Source organism: Tribolium castaneum, chromosome 1 (genome assembly GCF_031307605.1).
Source record: "Tribolium castaneum strain GA2 chromosome 1, icTriCast1.1, whole genome shotgun sequence".
NCBI classification, from domain to species: Eukaryota; Metazoa; Arthropoda; class Insecta; order Coleoptera; family Tenebrionidae; genus Tribolium; species Tribolium castaneum.
This window is the reverse complement of record NC_087394.1, coordinates 32,122,220-32,136,675: the sequence shown is the minus strand read 5'-3', so window position 1 is coordinate 32,136,675 and position 14,456 is coordinate 32,122,220. Positions and strand designations below refer to the sequence as shown.

Sequence of the window (14,456 nt, the reverse complement as noted above, 5' to 3'; positions counted from 1 at the left end):
GACTGAAGCTTGTTACGCCTACCATTAGTTTGGCCTAAATTGTAAACAGCACAGTAATTGTCGTTGGAAAAAATCAATTCAAACGGTAGGTAATTGTTTCTGACTGAAACCCTCGCTTGCTATGATTATAAAGTGTAAAATTTTCCACATGATAGGTACTTAATTAAAATGTGTACCCATTAACTTTTAATTTAGCAATAAAGTTGTTTACCTTTGATTCCTGTGGCTTTATTGCACATATTTATCTTCCTATTTTTATGTGACACTTCACTGAAGACACCAGAAACAGTAGGCATTTGCATCTAAATTATAAGTTACAAGTTTTTATCAATAAAACTATGAATTAATTTTATTCTGCTGGTCGAATCCTTCAGAAAATCGAATATTTTACCACCATTAAAAGACTAGAAAATGGGTTTTCTTGAAATCTAACCTGGTTAAGAACTATTGCATTACGTATTATTATTTGTACATTGATGGGAGAATCTGTACAATGCTGGAAATTATAATTAATAATTTTTTCGTATAATGTACAAAAGCCAGTCAAACTTTTTGCTTTATTTTCCGGCACCTACAATATTTTAAAAATAGTCATTTCTTCGACATTACTTCGGGCTTTACTTGTCTAGTTAGTCGTGCAACTTAAACCTTTGCAACATAAATGAATCTCATATTTTGTAAAGAGAAACTTGGTAAACGCAAATTTAATAACAAATTTATAAAACTCGTATTTAGATGATTTACTAACTCATAAAAATGCAGGTTCGAAGCTTTAGTAACGCAACTTTTTATAAGTTCTGCAATAAGTACAAAATTTATTACTTTAATGCAAAAGCGTGATCAAAACTAAAAATAATGTATCAAATAGACATATTCCACAATACCTATAAGATATCAAAAGGTAAACATAGTGAGATTATTACCAAGTCTGTGAGACATTTCCGGTACGAGTTTAAATGTTCTTGTAGCTCATTAAAAGTCATGTCAACATTTTAAACATGGACTTTTTTGTTGTAAAGTACAAATTTAAACTTTCAAGGCCCAATAAAACCATTAAATAGTTGACAGTGTTAACTAGGAAATTTTCAAATTTTGTTTGTTACACTATGGGACTGATAATTCCTAAAAGTTTTATTTATTTATGTTGTTTATTTGCTCTTGCAAAAATATGTCAGGTTGGTGTGATACTTTATAAACAATCTAGTGAAAAATTATTTTAGTGCAAAATAGACGTAATTGAAGTAACCGAATGTAGAGAATCAGTGGAAGGCAAAGGAACAATTACACATACTTTTGATGGAGAAATGAAAAAGATAGACCTCACAATGGACCTGCCTGATATTGACATAAAAGACGATGCTACTGTATTACACGCTCTAGTAATTGTATTGATGTGGTTTTTACTTTTTTATATTCCTAGTTTGTCTTGAAACTCCATAAATATGATAAAGATAAAGACGAATGGGAGTATGACTATGATGAAAAAAAAGGTGATGTTTGTTTCTACATTCAACAGTTTCTTACCAAAAGTTGGGATAAGGCTAGGTCAGCTTCAAATCCAGAAATTGAAGACGAATGCGTTGTACCAAAGGCAAGTTTTTAAACATAGAAACAGAATATTGACTTAAATCTAGGGCACATACGAGTGGAAAAATTTTGAACTGAGTGAAGACGATGTTATCGTTCCAATTGGAATGTCAGGTAGATACAAGTTCGATGTGACCGTTTATGGCGACGAACCCTTGTTTTGTTTCGAAGTAGATGTAGATGTTCAATAATAAGAAATCTAACACTTTGTATAAACATGTATTGTAATGTGAATCAGTAAAGTAAATTCTTTGTGCGTGGTACAATTATTTGTGACTACAGTTACAGTGCTACAATTATTCTCAAGTTTAGAGAATCCATTTTAAATATAAAGAATGGAAAAGAAAGTTTCATGTTTGGAAGACAAAATGTAATAGGCGTTAATTAAACTCGACTGAAATTAAATAAAAAACGCATCCATTTCCCGATAAATCCCGCAAAGTTCTAAATCACAATAAATACAAAAAAGACAATTACATCTGGAAAAATCTGCTGAAACTAATAATGAAAACAGATTTCGACTTGTGGCAGAGCAAGCCAATAAATCACCGACCAACTCTTCTTTATTGCAAGAGAATTCTATCGATTTACCATCTGTTTTCAGCGAATTTAAAGACCAGAAGAATTAAACATCAAGACGTCTTTTTTATTTTACCATAATTAATGACGAATCCTAAATAAGCCGGTTGATTTGTGCCAAGATGGGTGCGTGCAGAATCAATTAGCATTTTATGAAAGAATAAACAAATATAAAGTGTGCATAATTGTTAAAGCCACTGTTACAGTAATTTATTGCCGCATATTTGATATGAAGGTTTGTTCCACAGCCCATGTTATCATGTTGTTAAGTGAGCGCTAATTTAGTGGTCATAAAAATGTGATTACCACGAGTAGTATTGATTTACGGGGTTGTAATAAAATTGTATTAAATACCTCCGCATTTATCAATTAGTTCTTTCCAGTTTATTGCCCATTTTACTAATACAGTCACAACTGTAACATTTAAATCGAGATTCGTGAAAGATTTATGGGACGCCCCAGATTATAGGAATATTTTAATTAAAGTTGTGATATTCTATTAGCTGTAAATAGTTACTTTATTGGACAGTTTAATAAATATCCAATTTGTTTTAAGTGTTCATTAATGCTTGAGGCCGGTAGTTAAGTCGCGAAAGACAAGATCGTCTGTCACCTCGCATAAAAGCGAGTGATAAGTCAGAAGAATAAGCAGAAGGAAATGAAAAAGGTTAAAGGCAACGAAAATCATGAAATTCCCTGCAAAACCAACATCAACCTGCACTCGTCCTGTACGCATGTGTCCCTTGCGTTTGCACAGCAAAATATTTCTCGACGTTCTTTCAACTTTAGCACCCCAGCCTTTTACACTTATTTGGTCTGCTCGAAGCTACGTCTATGTATCGATCCGTCGGCGTCGCGGCGTGGAAAACGGATTCCGCCATTTGCTTTGTTTACGGTATCTCGTGTCGTTCTCTGGTGCGGCTGTGGTGCGGGGAAATGGACCTCACGTATGTTTGATTCTGGCGTTAGCAGGAGTGAAACAAACACCGCCAATTGCCTTTATTTTATACTTTCGGATTATCCTCCGGTGAGTCGCTTTCTTAATCCTTGCGGAAGAGGTTACGGGTGCCGGCGTTTCGCCTATTTGCCACTTCCGGTAAGCTCGTTACCATTTTTATAGTTCCGGGTGGAATCGTTTAACTACCGACACAAATCAGGCCCATATTTGGCCTTTTGACATGATTATCTCTTAGTAAAACAACAGTAAAACAAATAAAAGAAATTCTCTCGGAAAAATCTAAAAAAATCAAAATATTTTCTGTATATTTTCTGACTGATACCTATTTTATTATAATTCTTTTTAAGTTAAATGCGTTTTCCATTGGTCATAAATTTTGCAACAATTTAAGAAGAAAAATAACAATGGTTCTCCTTCCTAATATTTTGTATTTTTTTTTAATTTCAGGGAATAATTAAGAATTTTTGAATTGTCGTGTTTTCTTCACTTAATTTCTAAGTCAAAAACATTCATTGAAATCGAAAACTTGAATCCTCCTTCACTTTAAAATGGTCTTTCTAAGTTCAATATATTTTGTATTTTATTTGTATCTATTTGTTTACTTGCACTTATTTTAAATTAAATTAAATTATTTTATTTTCGTCGTATCCTAGACTATTTTTCATGTTTTCAATTTTGTATATTGAATACCTGCAGTTCCATCTCTCGTGGAAAACTATATTTTGTTGCCAACTTTCTCTTGGATGTTTCCATTTTCCCCATACCCATACTTCTTACAGTTTTTTTCTATGTTGCATTTTTTTAATAGGAGAAAAAGTAGGTACTATATTACAAAACCAAATACTCATAAAAATAAACTTTTAATTTTTAAATTTAAAATGTAAAACTTGTGTTAAAAAGTCTTTCCACGCAAATTTTTTAACAGCTTTTGAATGATTTAAATTCGGAATAAAAACTAAAGAATTGTTAAAAAGTAAAAAATTACTATGATTTCACTGAAAGTTTTCACAGGAAATAAACAAAATTTCCGCGTAATTTTGGTTCGATCTCTGCCTCCTTAAAATAAACTTTGTAATAAAATTAAATAGGAACATCAAGCAAATATTTTCAAATTATGGCTTGTCAATTATCAGAGTAATTTAACAACTCAAGGTTTGGTTTTTCCATTTGTGCGGAAGAACACACAAAAGATATGTAAATAAATAGCAGGATAAGTGCTAATTATCGTCAGTTGATTTTTCGTTTAGTTATAAGACAGTTTTGATTCAGAAATTATTTAAGTAATAATTTACACAAAAAGTCAAATCTTTTATTAATTTTATTCATTCATCATTATATTTTCAGCATAATTTTGTTACTTTACATTTTACAGTTTCCAGAAAGACCAACAAGGTTTCAGTACATTATCATACTCTTGTAGATGTCTAACAAGCCACATTTAGCAAATGGATTGTTTAATTTATCTGCAGTTATAAAATCAAAAATATAATTTGCAAACTTGGAAGAAATCTTTTAATACCGGTAGTTTTTATCTATTTTTTTTAAATATCAGCTTTATTTTAGTACAAAGAGATGGTTGTAAGTTGAGCTGACTATCCTTACGAGAAAAATCCTTACAAATAACCAAATGTATTTGGAGTTATTGCAGCGTTTCGGTCGATATTGCGCTTTCATAAGCTTGTATAAAACCGACAGTGTGTCGAATCGTTCCATTTATTGCTTCATAATTTAAATCGGCAAAATTATTCTCGACAAATATTGCTCGTGTTCCAATCATTTTAAACGCTGAATGTTCACAAACTTCTAAATTACTTTTACGAATTGAAAAATTGCCAGCTTTATTAAACTCCAGTTGAACAGCTAGCTATTCCCTGGCGATGTCCAACGTTCACTTCGTAATTGGAGAAATTGTTAAAATCTTTGAAGGCGTCGAATTTTGAAATAATTAAAATCAAAAGTTTTAAGGCGAATACTAAAATAAAATTTCCATAAAACAAGCATTGTTAACTTCAGAAACCCCAAAAAACACGCAATATATTATAGATTAACTTTGTGCGTGTTGCCGAAGTACAAGTCATTAAATTATTAAAAATGTATAAAATAAGTAACACATTAAGCGATAGCATCGCGTTTCGGAACTTAGGTGTTGGGTTTCGCCAACTCTCCGCAACTTTGTTTCTACTTAGAAATCGATACAATTCGTGTGATATCAATTTGGTGCTTATTAAGTATAAGAAGCCACCTGTAAGAATCCGCCCTGGGCTAGGACAAAATAAATGGCTTGCTACATTCAGTTTAGTGCACATCAAAGGGGGAGGTCACCATTGGCTAGCGCCAGTAATGTGGCACACGTGTAAGTTCCGGTACGAGGTCAAAGTTCCGGGTGATTGATGGAGTCCGGGACTGATAAGAACCACAGTACGGGTGCCAGATGACCGAACACATTCCTGAACGCACTCGGGACAATTTTTTATAGGCCACTACATCGCTTATTGCTACTCTTTCCCTGATGATGAGACCGAAATGGGGCCCTAGACCCTAGACTATCTCAAAAATGCGGGTTGCGAGCTTGACCGCCAAATTCCATCGGCGAAAGAAAAGGAAAGTGGCAATACGGGAGGAATTTTTTGAACTAAAAACTGATGGTTCTAAAGATTATCAGCAGATAATAAAACAATACAATATTTACAATTATGCAAACACTGGAGGCAGAAGTCTTTTTATGTTTTAACGATATTTATTCAATATTATTAAACATAATCTGTACATATAGACTATTCAGTTATGATTTATATCTTTATGGACTCTTCGGTTTGATAAAAAGTTTAGTTAAACGAACCGCCTTATCTTTATAATTCTGTCTATCATTTCTGAAAGACTTCCATAAAATAAGTACATATTTCGCTGGGGCCTTTAGTGCCGCTCTATTTTAAATACAATAAAATTATTGATTGTGCATACAGTTGTATTTTATCGCGACCTACTGCATATTTATTTTATAATCCAGGTGTTGTATTACACGAGGTATTGTGTACAATCCTTTATTTATAGGGTACTTGCTACCGGTTATCGAATCATTTCTACCGGATTTGTGTCGAATTACGGTACCATTGCAGCTTACCATAAATTTGAAAACGTTATCTATTACTGAATTGTTACTTTCGATCGAGCTTTCCATGAAGCTTTCAGTTTCGATTTTTTTCAGTCGTTATTCGTTTCCAGAAAAATCAAACTCACCCAGAACTGAAACGTGGTGACAACTTTTTCAGTGTAGTTTTATGCTCAATTAAAGACAAATTGAAACTTGGACACGGTTTTTCAGGGGAACACAAACTGAAGCTTGTGAAAGTAATAAAAACTGCAAAAAATTTATTGTTGTGTACAGGGTGAGGAGCCTGAACGTATTCATTGATTCCTAAGGTGAGCTGTAATACAGTGGAGTCCGATTATAACGAACTCCGAAAAACCATCATGAAATGTTTTTACTTAGTAATTCAATAATCTGTTCATCAATTAATACTTTGCTGCTTTGTTTGGTTGCTATAACCGGTAAAAAAATACATTGAGCTTATGGAAAAATTTTCGGTGGTTGAAAAAGAGTATAGCCGGAAGCTCGTTATAAGATTTTGTTTACTGTACTTTTGGCACGGTCCCAAAAGGAATTTAAAAGACAAACTGCACCATAAATATTTTTTTTGCGAAAAATAGTGTTTGACAAATGACGGGTAATAATTTCGTAACAGAATAGTGCTTGGATAGTATCTAGTGCCAGATTCGTTATTTGCATCTTTACTGCTCTTCCAAATCAAGCTTTAGCCTTGTTTGAGGGGTTGTAAGCCGAAGACTTATCAAATGTCATTTTTTATGCCATTGTTATTTCAGCATTAGAAGTAGCATTTATTAGGGCTTCCACAACGGAACGAAAACAGCTTTTTTGGAAATAAAATATTTACCTAAGTAGTAGACAAGTATATTTATAGCATCTGCAAAAACAACAAATTGAATAAAGCCGAAACCAAATGTTTCCGCCGGTTCTTTACAGATGGCAATTGAAGGGCTCCACCGTTGACAGCTAGGGGCTTTTCAAGTGTCATCATCGTGAACTTAAAATTTGTTTAAACCCACATGTCACATATCACCGACAGACACGAGAAAATTTTGAAAGATTTCCCCAAAATACACAATATTCCATTCTAAAAATATTTATTCGCATTTTCGACGAAAAGTGATAGAAACTCACAAAGTGGAAAAGATATTGGTGCATAATAAAGACGAAACTCCCCTTCATATTTCGTTTGATGTGAAAATAGTCGATTTGCATTCTTATGGGGAATTCGAACGACCCTCCAAGCGCGTAATTTGCCCAGGAACTGTTAATTTTATATTTCATCGATTGGCAACCATGGTCTATGCTACTTTTGTTGACACGACCAGGCTTGATGATAAACTGCTTCGATGAAAGGTGATATAATGACTTTCCACATGTTGCCGACGTCTCTGACGCCATCCGGGCGTTTTTGAAAACCTACACTTTGTTGTCTTGAGAGACAGTTTACATAAATATATCTCAAAACCACTAAATTGTCTTATTGTAAATATTTGACGCAAAACGGAGATAAATAACCGAACTTTAAAGAAGTTAAATTTAACATAAGTTAGTTAACTCGAAATTTATTGTTCATGCATAAACATTAAAACGGTGTCAAAACCACGAATTATGCCTTGCTAAGTGATACCATTAGGTCAAATTCCTCTATTTATTTGAAAGCATTCTAAAAACCATCTCGTAAATCAAGCAACAACCTCTGGAATCAAGTCTAACATTAGTCTCAAAAGCAATAAAATAAAGACATTAGGGTTGTTTTATCGTTTAATTATTTGATTTCGGGCGTGAGTTTACGACGTGTTTTACGACTCATTGAAACTGGGGTTGCAGGGGTTTAACCCAGTGGTTAAATAAGACTATTGCACAAGTCTCCCAACAGTAATGACGCCACATGCCCCTCATATAGATGTTTACTCAATTATATTCCCATATATTTTTCTCCGAGGACAAAATTGCTCTCACCCTAGCAGAACGATTTTATTCCGGCGCTGCCGACCAGCAATAAACGTATACTTTGGACTTGTTTATTACTTTTGAATACAATTCGACACAAAAGCCAACTGCTAACACAATTTTTTTGTCAGGGCTGTGTTATTAACAAATACAATGCAACCAAATCTCGTCAATTTTCAAATCTGTTTTAATTTGCTGGGGATTTTACGAAACTTGGAACGTGAAGTTTTATTTAGATAAATGTACAATTAAGTTTTTAAATTGATCGAACTTTTTTGAGATTTACATAAGCGAGAAGTGAGTAGAAAGAGATTTAAATTTAATTTCGTTTCGTAATTTGATTTTGATGGATATTTAATTGTTTGCTCTGTAAATTTTCTCAAGTATTTCGTCTTAGTTGAAATTGAATTTTTGTAGAAAGTAAATACACTTTTTAATGAAGTTGTACACTCCCGTACTTCAGAATTAATCAAATGAGAAAAATCAATTAAAGTGTGTGTACACGTTCATACTTCACATACTTCCAGTGGCGGATTAACCCTTAGGCCAAAATCCATAGCTTTGGGGCAGTTAATCTGAAAGGGGAGATAAGCAGACTAGTGGAGTTCTGATTACTACTCATTATACCTAAATGTTTATATTAATTTAATAATTTTAAAGGCGTCTCTGTTGATGCATGGTATACTTGACTACATTTTTTTAAATAGGTCATCAGATTTTGTGTTTTCAAACAAATATGTTTTAGAATTTAGTAAACTAAAACACTTTTATTCTTCTATTACACAATTGTTTAATAAACGCCTCAAGTGTTTCCCACTCTCGGAATGAATCTTATAGCTATAATTATGCATTGATCTCGTAATTACGTCTGGTATACACTTGCATATTTTATTATAACTGATTGTACATTGTATTTATGCTTAATTATTACTTATTAATTATGAAATCTATTAAAATTCTAATAAACTTAGCATAAAATTAAAATGTTTGTCTAGACACATTGCAACAATAACATTTTCTGCTGTTACAACTTTCTCGATATGAAAATCAGTCAGAATACGTAATTGAGAATTGAAGAATAAAAAAGTAAAAGTTTTTTATTTTTAACACGACTGTCATCCAATTTTTTCCTATTTTACAGTTTAATTTAATTCTGGATTTCGGAAAATAAGATGCGACTGAAATTTAATGAAAATCTGAAACGATGGAATTTATATAAGCACATACCAAATTTCGATAAACTTTGATGAATAGTTTTTAAAATATTTAACTGTATCCAAACTTTTTAGCGACCCTGTATAATCAAGAATACAAACTTATTTTTCTGTCTTTCGGATTCTGTGTGTAGGGTTCTAAATTTGTAACTGTGTCCTTTTTTATAAAGGACAAACACATTTTTCGATACTTTCAACAACACAAAATTATTCAAAGTAAATAAAACGATTACTATCAATCAAAACAATAACAGATTATTTTTATTGCGTTTAAGAATAAAAATCATAAACAAGTAAATTGTTAACATGATTGTTTCTCACACGTTACATCAGTTTTTTCCTTATCTAAAGTATTTATCTACACAATCTATGATTTGAAAATTAAAGAGTGGTTCCCTACCTTAAAGTTAATAAATTTGTTATTGCTCTCAGAATTTTTGAAAAAGGTTCAGTAGCGCAAATAGAGTATGTACATACATAAAGGGTGATGCAAAAGACTTAGACCATCTCATGGGTAATGAAAAAAAAACATCCAACTGAGTTAAAAGTTCATATAACAAAAAATTGATTGAGCTTTTTTTGAGATCAAGTTTTCTTGAATTTAGTTGAAGATTTTGCAACACTGCTAATGAAAAAAAAATTAAAGTTTGAAATATTTTGGGCTTGGCTGAAAGTCTTTATCATCATGCGAAAGTTGGTCGAACTGTATAATTGTTATGATTGCCTGTATTAATTTTCTAAACATTTCCCCACGTTTGCGGAACAGCAACAGATCCTTGCTGGATATACGGTTTTCCAATAGTGGAAGTGGATGAAATTCGAGTTTGATTGCTGCGGTAGATTGAAAAACTACCTAACAATTTCCTTAAATTTCCCGCTGGATGTCCATTCCACAGTATACAAATCAGTCGGCGTTTATTGGCGAAGTGTGCGAAAAGAAAAACGGAAGAATACGTAGCCGGACTAAATGAATTCTCTTTGAGAAGGGTGCGTTCAAGCCGCAAAGGAAGAACGAACGGTATTCCTTATAAAGCGAGACACACATAGAGCATTTCTGTTGGAAAGCGAGATGTGTATAGAGCGTCGCAAACCGACGCCAGTTAAAATGCGCGACGCACGGTAGCAACTAGAGGGGTCTTATCGCTGATAAAAACACATCGAGCCCTTCGGGTAAACGTTCAGTCTGGCTTGAACTCGAGACCACTTATCAATGTTTCTTATCATGTAGTAGACAACTTGCTCATCGATAAACTGTATACGGTAGCCATACAAATATGTACACTTGATCGGTGAGGACATTTCGAGAATTCCCTACCGGTAGTTTGGTGTTTTTCAGCGGTTTACTGACGGAACAGTGCGTGAGGACGCTTGCTTTTTCAGTGAAAACTCACAGGATTTCGACTGTGTTCACGTGACTTTGCTTTAATAATAACATAAGAATCGATACATTTAGTGTATTTTTCGTATCTGCAGGATTATCCATTCACTTTATCTTATCAATGCTACTGGCTACGGTTTCGTACAGGTATGATAGTTCATTTATTATTAAACGCTTACTGAACGTTACATTTTTCACCAAAAAAAAATTGTTGCCGTTGCGAAAATGAAAATAAACGGCAAATGGTACGTTTTTGGATTGGACAAGTTAAATTTATGTATGCAATATACAAACGCTGTATTTTTCATTTTACCTTACACTTGGGGATAGTTGCAGTACATGCTGTAAAACGTATAAAACTGCAATAATAAATTTTATTTCTTTAATTTTAAAAATAAATGTACCACAGTTAAATTAAGAGCTTGTCTCTTGGCGCTATAAACGTTTTCAACAGAACAAGAAAAAATTTCATCAAATGGGCGGTGATAATACTTTTCCGATTATTTTACGTATCTGATTATTCTTCGAGTAAATAAAATATTTTTAACATATGTATTGACAATAAACCATAATTAAAAACTGTTTCAGAAATAAAAATTAAATAGGTATGCAATTTTTAGTCTACTACAAAAGCTGCAGCTTTTGACGTTTATTAACTAAGTACTTGAATAAATTGTTTGATCACCGCTCATTTCGTTATTTTTATATTATTTTCCCTCCGCTAGATTTTAAAAATATGGACATTATAAAGTAGTACAAATTTTGAACTACATTGTGCCTACACTCAATTTTCTAAAACCATAAATCAAAACCGATGTTAACAGTTCTCAGAAAACTATTCAATTCTCTTGAATCACTCTGTATGTGCTGAGGTTTAATGTAAAAACTGCTCATTCAGCTGTATGGAGAAATTTTTGATAAAACACTAAAATATTGATACACAAATAGTTTATCTTATCAGTCCTAAGTACACACAAATAAATTCTTTAGTGGTCGACATATCAAAATATAATTTACAACACTTTATTGCTGGCATAATTTGGTTGCCGTGATTTTATATCATGGTATTTATCAGTTAAAGATTTTTCAGTAGTTTGTTATAAAATCTGTTTGAGTAGACGAGATAATGATGCAATGTGTTATAATTAAGCAAATTTCTTTATTGTTTGTGTCTCGTGCTATTTGAGCTCAGTTAGAAATTAAAATCTGCACAGATTTCGCAGTACTTATCAGTGTTTATTTTTCTTTGTTTTGTTCAAATTATAAATCAAATTGGGCTTTAGCTGGAACAATTTTGAAATTGGGTCGAAGATAACAAGACGTCTTACATGACTTAATTCTCGTATTCGATACAAAAGCTCCGTCAAATCCTGCAAAGCTCGTTATTGCGGAATTGCAAAGCTTACAATTTGAATTGGTGTCTTGGGAAAATCTGAAATTTTTCCGGTATCTAGAATTCAGCAAATCTATTTACTCGTAAGTTAACCTCTGTACAGGCGTCGCCGACGTCGAGTGGCGTCGTTTTTCAGGCACAAGTTGATGTAATAACAGGCCTCCTCTCAGAATTGCGTAGTCATGCCGACCGTAGGAAGGCAGATTTTCAAGTGGCGATGTAAGTGAAATGAAAAGACATATAGAGCATAGAAGTGCCTTGTAGTCTCAAGTTCAAAGGATTTTTTCATACTCTTTCAAAGATTTGCTTACCGAGAAAGCAATAATACGAAAATCCTTCAACACCATATGCTTGAGGATTCTCTTTCTTCCAGCACCACTAAGCTTCTAAATCATGCTATTATTAAAATCTGTTTTAAATTTGTCGCATCTGGGGCTAAAATTTCCTGCCACATAAATAAAAACGTATCATTTAGAAATGCACAGTAGACAGCCATCCATCATTCCATGAAGAGAACGACGTCCCTCGTCTCGTAAAAAATATCTGCATGATAAATTAGCGCTTTTGTTTCCGCGGAAATTCTATTGAAAGCCATTTCTTTTCATTAAAGCATCGGTTAGGTCAATAAATCTAATTAACTCGTGTGGTAAATTAAAGACTTTTCCTGTGACCGTTTTTTAAAATTGCGTGCGAAAATACGATTCCTCTATAAAGCTTTAAACTCGCAGCTAACACTCTTTAGTGAAGGGGATATAAAAGCTCTTCTCCCGTGTCCTAAATGCGTGAACGAGCTTTGTTAGGCTGTCAGAACCCATCACTCCTCTGAGGATCAAAGCCTGCTTTGCATCTCAATGTTGCCTCCGGTACAAACAATGAATCAAATTTAGTTCGGGGGACCTTAAATTACACCGTTTTTAACCAACTTCTAGCTTTAATTGCAATTATACTCATTCATAACACGCTGTTATTCAGCACGCGATTCTCGCTAGAATAAACAATTTTTTGCAACGATTGTTGTACAAAGAACAATATCACGCGACCAAGTGCCAAAATGAAGTCATAAAAATTCCAATGTTCCTGATACATCATACTAAATTCAAATTTTCGTATGGATTTTGACACTTAATGAGGCATGTTATGCGTGTTAAATTAATCTATAACTTGTCTTGAAATCAGATTATTCGAGGTTCGGCAGAGGGTTATTCTACTTATTGTATTATATACCAAGGGTTGGTGGCACCAGTGAGAGTGACTCTACATGACGTAATGAGACTGGTCACGCAACTGCGTCATTCTTGCCATGCTAAATGAGCAAAGTACTACTATACATGAATGAACATGCCTCATGCCTCAAACGAATTTATTTATTTATTTATCCAGCTTATAAAAGCAAACTTTTTTTTTAAACTAAAAGTCGTAGAGCAATGCGGTTGGTTCCATTGAATTCAGCGGCACATTTTCAGTATTATACAAGCTTTTCACGAGATTTAAAATTTTCAATTAGTTATACACTTACCTTCAAAGAGGTGAAAAAAATTTTTTTTTTAAAACTCACTCCAGTAAATTTTTATGGACTTCTACATGTCTTAACAACCCACAAAAGTTGTTAAAAGTCCACAAAGGCCATATATTCGATTTTTTGATGTTTGATTTTTTCAATTTTCGTCGCAGTTTTTGTCGATTTTGGGTACCCGGAACATTTGTTGAGCAATAGCTCCGGAACTATCAGAGATAACCCCATGAAGTTTATTATCGTTGGAAAGCTCTTTGAATTATCTATTTTTTTCAAAAAAAATTATTGTTCTCCGACTAATAGTTTTTGAGCAAATTGCAGATAAATGTAAAAATTGGTAAAATTTAAAAAAATTCATAACTAAAAAACTATTGGGAATTTGGCAATTTTTTCGATGCAAATCGATTCCCCGGATCATTTTGCATAGGTATGGATCAAAACAGTCCCACTTTTTCGAATAGTTTAGTCGTAATTGGGAAAATAAAAAAAATTAAAAAAAAGTTTACACCCCCCCTCTACAAAATGGTCAATTTTAAAAGTGTCTCAGAATCGAATAAAACCGATTCTATCTTATAGATTTTGATGTGCTCTTTCCGATCTAAAAAAGCGTTTTCTCCTAGCTCTTTTAGTTTAGCCGTAATCGGCGTTTGAAAATTGAAATTTTTTGCGAGATATTGCCTTGAGTCCTATGCCATTTTGTAGAGTTTTGTATTCCGGTTATCCTCCATTTTTCCGTTTCTCGATATCTTTAATAGTTTTGCCGTAATTGGCGATT

At 33.1% G+C, this 14,456-nt stretch overlaps 2 protein-coding genes and 1 long non-coding RNA gene across 6 annotated transcripts in view; 2 read left to right on the top strand and 1 right to left on the bottom strand.

The window, feature by feature from the left end:
* Positions 1-14,456, top strand: part of fz2 (frizzled 2) — a 61,122-nt gene that overhangs the window by 5,144 nt on the left and 41,522 nt on the right. Inside the window, exon 1 of one of the 4 annotated variants that reach the window (XM_015977754.2) lies at positions 3,040-3,193. The exons of 1 other annotated variant lie outside the window; for it this stretch is intronic. The gene's annotated coding sequence lies outside the window, so the exon portion shown is untranslated. Of the gene's footprint in view, positions 1-3,039; positions 3,263-10,570; positions 10,923-14,456 lie in introns of those variants that run through there. 2 more of the 4 variants (XM_015977753.2, XM_008192606.3) reach the window with 2 other exon arrangements.
* Positions 1,049-1,843, top strand: LOC107397486 (uncharacterized). The gene is made up of 4 exons (XM_015977732.2): positions 1,049-1,175; positions 1,221-1,364; positions 1,421-1,591; positions 1,635-1,843. The coding sequence occupies exons 1-4, from the start codon at positions 1,107-1,109 to the stop codon at positions 1,776-1,778; spliced, it is 528 nt and encodes a 175-aa protein (XP_015833218.1). The 5' UTR covers positions 1,049-1,106; the 3' UTR covers positions 1,779-1,843.
* LOC135266797 (uncharacterized) lies at positions 6,604-7,617 on the bottom strand. Its single transcript, XR_010334955.1, has 3 exons — positions 7,365-7,617; positions 7,165-7,317; positions 6,604-7,107 (listed from the first exon to the last, which is right to left on the bottom strand). It is a non-coding gene; the product is annotated as an uncharacterized LOC135266797 (long non-coding RNA).